The following is an 8,680-nucleotide window of genomic DNA, read 5'->3' as shown; positions in this document are numbered from 1 at the left end:
CACGCACGCAACGCACCACGCACACACACAACACACACACACACACAACCACACAGCACACACACACACACACACACACACACACGAACTGAGTAGATATTTATAGAGTCTGAGTAAGCATCATAGAGCTGTACGTTTCAGTGTGGCTCCCTGTGTAACTGACCTAGCAGCTTGTCTCAGTGTGGCTCCCGTGTAACTGACCTAGCAGCTTGTCTCAGTGTGGCTCCCTGTGTAACTGACCTAGCAGCTTGTCTCCAGTGTGGCTCCCTGTGTAACTGACCTAGCAGCTTGTCTCAGTGTGCTCCCTGTGTAACTGACTAGCAGCTGTCTCAGTGTGGCTCCCTGTGTAACTGACCTAGCAGCTTGTCTCAGTGTGGCTCCCTGTGTAACTGACCTAGCAGCTTGTCTCAGTGTGGCTCCCTGTGTAACTGACCTAGCAGCTTGTCCAGTGTGGCCCTGTGTAACTGACCTAGCAGCTTGTCTCAGTGTGCTCCTGGTAACTGACCTAGCAGTGTCTTCAGTGTGGCTCCCTGTGTAACTGACCTAGCACTTGTCTCAGTGTGGCTCCCTGTGTAACTGACCTAGCAGCTTGTCTTCAGTGTGGCTCCCTGTGTAACTGACCAGTAGTTTGTCTCAGTGTGGCTCCCTGTGTAACTGACCTAGCAGCTTGTCTCAGTGTGGCTCCTGTGTAACTGACCTAGCAACTTGTCTCAGTGTGGCTCCCTGTGTAACTACCTGCAGCGTCTCAGTGTGGCTCCCTGTGTAACTGACCTAGCAGCTTGTCTCAGTGTGGCTCCCTGTGTAACTGACCTAGCAGCTTGTCTCAGTGTGGCTCCCTGTGTAACTGACCTAGCAGCTTGTCTCAGTGTGGCTCCCTGTGTAACTGACCTAGCAGCTGCTCAGTGTGGCTCCCTGTGTAACTGACCTAGCAGCTTGTCTCAGTGTGGCTCCCTGTGTAATGACCTAGCGCAGCTTGTCTCGTCAGTGTGGCTCCCTGTGTAACTGACCTAGCAGCTTGTCTCAGTGTGGCTCCTGTGTAACTGACCTAGCAGCTTGTCTCAGTGTGGCTCCCTGTGTAACTGACCTAGCAGTGCTCTCAGTGTGGCTCCCTGTGTAACTGACGCTAGCAGCTTGTCTCAGGTGGCTCCCTGTGTAACTGACCTAGCAGCTTGTTCAGTGGCTCCCTGTGTAACTGACTAGCAGCTTGTCTCAGTGTGGCTCCCTGTGTAACTGACCTAGCAAGCTTGTCTCAGTGTGGCTCCCTGTGTAACTGACCTAGCAGCCTTGTCTCCGTGTGGCTCCCTGTGTAACTGACTAGCAGCTTGTCTCAGTGTGGCTCCCTGTGTAACTGACCTAGCACTTGTCTCAGTGTGCCCTGTAACTGACCTAGCAGCTTGTCTCAGTGTGGCTCCCTGTTAACTGACCTAGCAGCTTGTCTCAGTGTGGCTCCCTGTGTAACTGACCTAGCAGCTTGTCTCAGGTGTGGCTCCCTGTGTAACTGACCTAGCAGCTTGCTCAGTGTGGCTCCTGTGTAACTGACCTAGCAGCGTCTTCAGTGTGGCTCCCTGTGTAACTGACCTAGCAGCTTGTCTCTCAGTGTGGCTCCCTGTGTAACTGACCTAGCAGCTTGTCTCATGTGGCTCCCTGTGTAACTGACCTAGCAGCTTGTCTCAGTGTGGCCCTGTGAACTGACCTACAGCTTGTCTCAGTGGGCTCCCTGTGAACTGACCTAGCAGCTGTCTTCAGTGTGGCTCCCTGTGTAACTGACCTAGCAGCTTGTCTCCAGTGTGGCTCCCTGTGTAACTGACCTAGCAGCTTGTCTCAGTGTGGCTCCCTGTGTAACTGACCTAGCAGCTGTCTCAGTGTGGCTCCCTGTGTAACTGACCTAGCAGCTTGTCTTCAGTGTGGCTCCCTGTGTAACTGACCTAGCAGCTTGTCTCAGTGTGGCTCCCTTGTAACTGACCTAGCAGTTGTCTCAGTGTGGCTCCCTGTTGTAACTGACCTAGCAGCTTGTCTCAGTGTGACTCCCGTGTGTCTGAACCTGCAGTTGTCTCAGTGGGCTCCCGTGTAACTGACCTAGCAGCTTGTCCAGTGTGGCTCCCTGTGTAACTGACTAGCACTTGTCTCAGTGTGGCTCCCTGTGTAACTGACCTATCAGCCTGTGCTCAGTGTGGCTCCCTGTGTAACTGACCTAGCAGCTTGTCTCAGTGTGTGCTCCCTGTGTAACTGACCTAGCAGCTTGTCTCAGTGTGGCTCCCTGGTAACTGACCTAGCAGCTTCTTCAGTGTGGCTCCCTGTGTACTGACTAGCAGCTTGTCTTCAGTGTGCCCTGTGTAACTGACCTAGCAGCTTGTCTCAGTGTGGCTCCCTGTGTAACTGACCTAGCAGCTTGTCTCAGTGTGGCTCCCTGTGTAACTGACCTAGCAGTTTCTTCAGTGTGGCTCCCTGTGCTAACTGACCTAGCAGCTTTGTCTCAGTGGCTCCCTGTGTAACTGACCTAGCAGCTTGTCTCATGTGCTCCCTGTGTAACTGACCTAGCAGCTTGTCTTCAGTGTGGCTCCCTGTGTAACTGACCTAGCAGCTTGTCCCAGTGTGGCTCCCTGTGTAACTGACCTAGCAGCTTGTCTCATTGTGGCTCCCTGTGTAACTGACCTAGCAGCTTGTCTCAGTGTGGCTCCCTGTGTAACTGACCTACAGCTTGTCTTCAGTGTGGCTCCCTGTGTAACTGACCTAGCAGCTTGTCTTCAGTGTGGCTCCCTGTGTAACTGACCTAGCAGCTTGTCTCAGTGTGGCTCCCTGTGTAACTGACCTAGCAGCTTGTCTCAGTGTGGCTCCTGTGTAACTGACCTAGCGCTTGTCTTCAGTGTGGCTCCCTGTGTAACTGACCTAGCAGCTTGTCTCAGTGTGGCTCCCTGTGTTACTGACCTAGCAGCTTGTCTTCAGTGTGGCTCCCTGTGTAACTAGCCTAGCAGCTTGTCTCAGTGTGGCTCCCCGTGTAACTACCTAGCAGCTTGTCTCAGGTGTGCTCCCTGTGTAACTGACCTAGCAGCTTGTCTCAGTGTTGCTCCCTGTGTAACTGACCTAGCAGCTTGTCTTTCAGTGTGGCTCCCTGTGTAACTGACCTAGCAGCTTGTCTCAGTGTGGCTCCCTGTGTAACTACCTAGCAGCTTGTCTCAGTGTGGCTCCCTGTAACTGACCTAGCAGCTTGTCTCAGTGTGGCTCCCTGTGTAACTGACCTAGCAGCTTGTCTCAGTGTGGCTCCCTGTGTAACTGACCTAGCAGCTTGTCTCAGTGTGCTCCCTGTTAACTGACCTAGCAGCTTGTCTCAGTGTGGCTCCCTGTGTAACTGAGCTAGCAGCTTGTCTTCAGTGTGGCTCCCTGTGTAACTGACCTAGCAGCTTGTCTCAGTTGGCTCCCTGTGTAACTGACCTAGCAGCTTGTCTCAGTGGGCTCCCTGGTAACTGACCTAGCACTGTCTCAGTGTGCTCCCTGTGTAACTGACCTAGCAGCTGTCTCAGTGTGGCTCCCGGTAACTGACGCGCTGTCTCAGTGTGGCTCCCTGTGTAACTGACCTAGCAGCTTGTCTCAGTGTGGCTCCCTGGGTAACTGACCTAGCAGCTTGTCTTCAGTGTGCTCCCTGTGTAACTGACCGCTTGTCTCAGTGTGGCTCCCTGTGTAACTGACCTAGCAGCTTGTCTCAGTGTGGCTCCCTGTGTAACTGACCTAGCAGCTTGTCTTCAGTGTGGTCTGGTGCCGAGGTGCTGTACCCATGCAGGGAGCGGATCTTAGCCAGGACAGCCAGGGGACTACCCCCTGTGTTGGAGTACCCTACGGGGCAGAGAGAATACACATGGATGCCTCTCTCCTCTCCATACACAATGAACATTATATTGAAAAAGTCCTTGAGTAGGTTGAACCGTACTACAATGTACCATCTGTTTCAATGAGGATGACGTTCTGCGTCTCACTGAATCGGGTCTCGTTCCTCTCTCTCAGGATGGCCATGCGTTCATACACACGATACAGAGCAGCGTACAGGTTGGTGCCAGTCTGTTTCCCGTGGCCTGTAGGTGACAGGTATTGTATCAAACTACACCAGGCACTGTACGCTAATCAGTAATGTATGCTAATCAAGTGCAGAAAGGGAGAGGTGCTGACATACTTTGGTGATCAAACGCTGCCAGCCTCTTTAGGACACTTTTTACGTTGCTCCTGACATGCTTATCCTCGTTGGACACAATGTCCACAATATCTTTAGCCTGGCTGGCGTAGGAGATCACCTGGAAATTCAGTGCAATCTCGTAGCTGTCAAGCTGAGAGAGAAACCTGTTAGTTAGACGTTTGCATCTTTTAGCGGCTTATCATAGAATAGTGTGTTGTTTATTATCTGTGAGAAGTTTATAAGTTCTGAGGATTCTCAGGGCTGATTTCGCAGGCACAGAAATGAATCTCCATTGAAAGTGCTTTTCAGTCTAGGACTAGGCTTAATCTGCGTCCTCAATGTTTGTGGGGACATAAATTAAAGTAAGACCTTGCGTATGAGGTCAGCAATGGCGCCCCTGGCCAGGTTAAAGTGGGTCTCGGAGATGCTGCCTGAGGTATCCATGAGGATGAACACGTTCATACGACCATCAGCCACCCGCAGGGTCCTACCAAAGCTGATTCCTAGAACGCAGGGACAAGATCGGGGGTGTAATGATCTCAGCTTAAAGTCACACATATGACACACCGAGTATACACAGATACAGAGGTACAGAGATACAGCATACTCACAAATGCAAGCACGTACACACTATAATGGATCACCTTTGTTTTTCTTTATGAACTCAGGTGACATAACATCCATGACTCCAGACAGAGAGCCTCCCATAGCCTCTGCCACTGCACTGGGGGAGTCAAAGGCATACTGGGCTGTTTTGAGACAGATAATAGCATATTAGCATGTGCAGAACTTTGACTCTGTAAATAACATTGGATTGAAGATGACATATAAAAAGGTAGCATGTAGGTATGGCCATAATGTTGCAGTAATGTATTAGTCTAGCGTAGCCTGGTCCAGTCAAGGCACTGACTCTGGCAGCGTGTCTCTGAGCCGCTCCACTCCCTGGACTCCAGACAGACCCTCTCGGCTGAGCCCAACAGGTCCAGACCCATCTGGCATCGGTACTGGACCTTCTCCCCTTTCCGGAAGCGGCCCTCGGACCTCAGGGCACCCGGGGGCACACCTGGGTTCTTACAGTCATCAGCTGAAATTAGAAGATTTTGTATGAGCCATGACACATGCACTAATCAAGACTAACTTAAATAATAAGATCCAAAGGCCTTTATTTGACTGATCCATGGAACAAGAAATGCCAAGGTTGTGGGATCAAGTCCCGCAGGGGTCACTTGTTGGTGTACTAAAATGCATTTCCTCACTGTAATGTAAGTTGCTTTCCATAAAATGGCATATATTATTATATTATATAGTACTGCAAAAAGCATATGCTGAGACATCGTACAAGCTTTGCTCATTGACCTGCTTTGGGGTTATAATGCATAATATGAAAAGCGCCATTCATCTCTGTGCCTGTCAATGTGTTTCTAAGATTCAAAAAGCTTCTTATACCTAAGTATTATACCGAAGTAAGTGGGGCTCTATGCACGCCTGTATGCACTTGAACACAATTGGTGCAGCCAGCTCTCAACTAATAAATGCCGTCTCACACCAACCAGACATCTGTAAGAGTGGGCATTTGCCTGAATGCATAGAATATCAATATCAACATTAGTTACAACTTTATGACTATGACAGTGTCCAAAAGGGCAGCCTATTCCCTAAATAGTGCACTGGGCCCTGGTCAAAAGTAGTGCACTATAAAGAGAATAAGGTGGCATTTGGGACGCACCCTATGTCTTCAGTGTAAAGGATGTTGTTTATGTCAATAGAGCGGTAGTGCTGAGTCAGGATCGTTTACGTCCGGCCACAGGGTATATAGTGATTCATACATCAAGCCCAGCAGGTTCATACAGGAAATCTGAGTATTGAATCAGCTGATAGCCTCGGCTGATATTGAACCAATTAGATTAATCACACTACCTTAATATGGCGGTCTATTTAATAAACCAGGTTTGCACAAACATTCTCTATGCGCTTCTGTTTTTGGTGACATGCAATGTTTTTATTTTATTCATTTAACCTTTATTTAACTAGTCAAGTCAGTTAAGAACAAATTCTTATTTACAATAACGGCCTAGGAACAGTGGGTTAACTGCCTTGTTCAAGGGCAGAATGACAGATTTTTACCATGTCAGCTCGGGATTCGATCTAGCATGCTGTAACATGCACTACTCGCCATGCGTGTGTGCTTTCTGCTTTCGGACCCCAGCCTCCACCTGTTGGGGCTCTGCTTTTGTTTCGGTCAGGGGGATCGGTAMAGCGTACATGGTTCACTGCCTGTTATTAATATATCTTACATGATTTATGCTCTGGCAGTGAGCTACCCAGAAGGAGCAGGGCCTAATGCCAAAACTATTGTACATGTATTGTAATCTTCTAATAAATGGTTAAACGAATACGTGGCGTTTCCTGTCTGAACTTAGCTAAGGTAAAGTCCACTCTCTTTGGCACAGATTTATTAATCAATACTGAGATTTTTTTACACACAAGTTCTTTGCACCAAATATTACCTCTACCTTAATGTTTTACTTCTGATTTGAATCCTCATTCTACCACTTAATATATGCACTATACGGAGAAAAACATGCTAAAGCTTACTTTATCTGGCATGTTGTACAAGGGTGAGGGCTTCTCACCTTGGCTATCACACACTGGGATGGTGCCTGTCCAGTCTCCTAGAGAGGTGCAGTTCCTCTGAGCCGACCCAGACAGGCTGAAGCCACTGTGGCAGGAGAAACTCTGGCTCTCCCCTGACTTCAACCACTGTTTCCTGGGCCAGAACTCACCATGGTCCAATTGGAGCTGGCCTGGACACATGATCTCTGTGAGAGAGAAAGAGAGAGCGAGAGAGAGGGAGAAACACATTTTGAGAGAGAGTGAGATGGAGAGACAGAGGAGAATACAGCAGTAGTTTATCAGATATTAACTCATCACCTGCCTCCTTCTGTATCCACCCGAAACATTACCTTTACAGGAGGCTCGCGACACTCGTCTGCCATTGGCCAGTCTCATGGTGGACCACTCCCCATCGGCGCTGCACACCCGTTGGCTGACGGGGTACGGGTAGTGTCCTGCCTTACAGTGATAGGTCAGCACGCTGCCCTCAGTACCTGCCTGAGAGTAGGACACGTTGCCGTCTCCGATCTTCTCAGCGATGGAACAGTTCTGGGGCTGTTCATCCTCATAGTCCCCATAGTCCTCCCCCTGCATCCACACTGAAATACAGGCATATGTATGACTGAAATGCAGACATATTCCTGAAATGCAGACATATTCCTGAAATGCAGACATAATAGCTGAAATACAGACATATAACTGAAATCCAGTCACAAATTACTGAAATACAGGCACATTACTGAAATACAGGCACATTACTGAAATARAGGCACATATTACTGAAATACAGTCACTTTGATGTTTTAAGTAGAAATTGTGCACCAATATTGAATTTTAAAAGCCTGTTATATTAAATGAAGTGTCCTTTAATATAGACCACATGGAGAATTCAATAAGTCATATTTATTATATGAATAAAGACTTGCTAATATACCAAAATTCAGCATTTTGACACGTTCCTCCGTGAATCATTTACATCTGTCCCTCATTTTAAGGTCAACCCTGTGACGTAAACTGAACTCTTGTTTTAATATGGTGAAACCTTCATTTTTTCAATATTTTTTTCAAAAGAAACATTAAACATCTAATAGTCAAATCATGTAAAAGCAGGTGAGCTGGTTCTACTCTTTTTGGAAATTTTCTGGTGTTTTGTGGCGGAAAACTGAGCGGATCGAGCATAACATGTCTACCCTGTTACCCATAGACAGGCTCGAAATTGTTGAACCATTTTTTGGGGGGGAAACTTGCATTCAATTGCCACTCCCTGTTGCACACAACAAGCTTCCTTTCCCCGTGTCACAAGGGGATTCAGGACTGATTTATGATGAAATCGKCAACCCTGTTACGGTCAACTTTATTTGGCACTTAATAGGCACTTACTATTGTCATTTTATTTATTTAACATCTTCAGATGGYATTTTTTTTAATGAAGTTGAACATGTGCTCTTTATGACAGAATGGTAAAAATAGTTGTAATCAAACGTGTTTTTTAAGTTACACTTCTAAAAAGGCTCCTTGTTGGTGGAACGACCCACACACATTTCTGAAATACAGATGTACATATGACTGAAATACAGACACATTACTGAAATACAGACATGACTGACATACAGACATATGTCTGACTGAAATTCAACATTTTACTGAGATACAAACACATTACTGAGAGATCATGAATGGTGTTGTTTGTTACAGTAACTTGTGACTCGTGCATCTCCCTGACCATCTCAGTACTCACCCTCTTTGACAGAGCTGAAGGAGAAGGCCGCACACAACAACAGAGTGACAGCATACATGACAAGTATATGTTTATTCCTTTCCGTCTCTGTTGGTGTCCGACTTAAAATATATGTCTACATGCTACTATGTAGTTATCTTATTTGATGAGTGACTATCCATTAACGA

General features: G+C 47.6%; 1 protein-coding gene across 1 annotated transcript in view; it reads right to left on the bottom strand.

Annotated features, from left to right (window-relative positions):
* Positions 1-8,622, bottom strand: part of si:ch1073-280e3.1 (complement C2) — a 20,320-nt gene extending 11,698 nt beyond the window's left edge. Inside the window, exons 1-9 of the mRNA XM_024014102.2 lie at positions 8,514-8,622; positions 7,126-7,374; positions 6,796-6,981; positions 5,073-5,246; positions 4,807-4,911; positions 4,532-4,665; positions 4,163-4,313; positions 3,933-4,064; positions 3,724-3,828 (exon numbers count right to left, since the gene is read on the bottom strand). Coding sequence (XP_023869870.1) covers positions 3,724-3,828; positions 3,933-4,064; positions 4,163-4,313; positions 4,532-4,665; positions 4,807-4,911; positions 5,073-5,246; positions 6,796-6,981; positions 7,126-7,374; positions 8,514-8,571 — 1,294 coding nt within the window. The 5' untranslated portion in view covers positions 8,572-8,622. The remainder of the gene's footprint in view (positions 1-3,723; positions 3,829-3,932; positions 4,065-4,162; positions 4,314-4,531; positions 4,666-4,806; positions 4,912-5,072; positions 5,247-6,795; positions 6,982-7,125; positions 7,375-8,513) is intronic.
* Between the last annotated feature and the right edge of the window lie 58 nt (positions 8,623-8,680).

The sequence above is a fragment of the Salvelinus sp. IW2-2015 genome, linkage group LG22 (assembly GCF_002910315.2).
Source record: "Salvelinus sp. IW2-2015 linkage group LG22, ASM291031v2, whole genome shotgun sequence".
Classification (NCBI taxonomy): Eukaryota; Metazoa; Chordata; class Actinopteri; order Salmoniformes; family Salmonidae; genus Salvelinus; species Salvelinus sp. IW2-2015.
The sequence above is the reverse complement of the archived record's forward strand: the minus strand, read 5'-3'. Positions and strand labels throughout refer to the sequence as shown.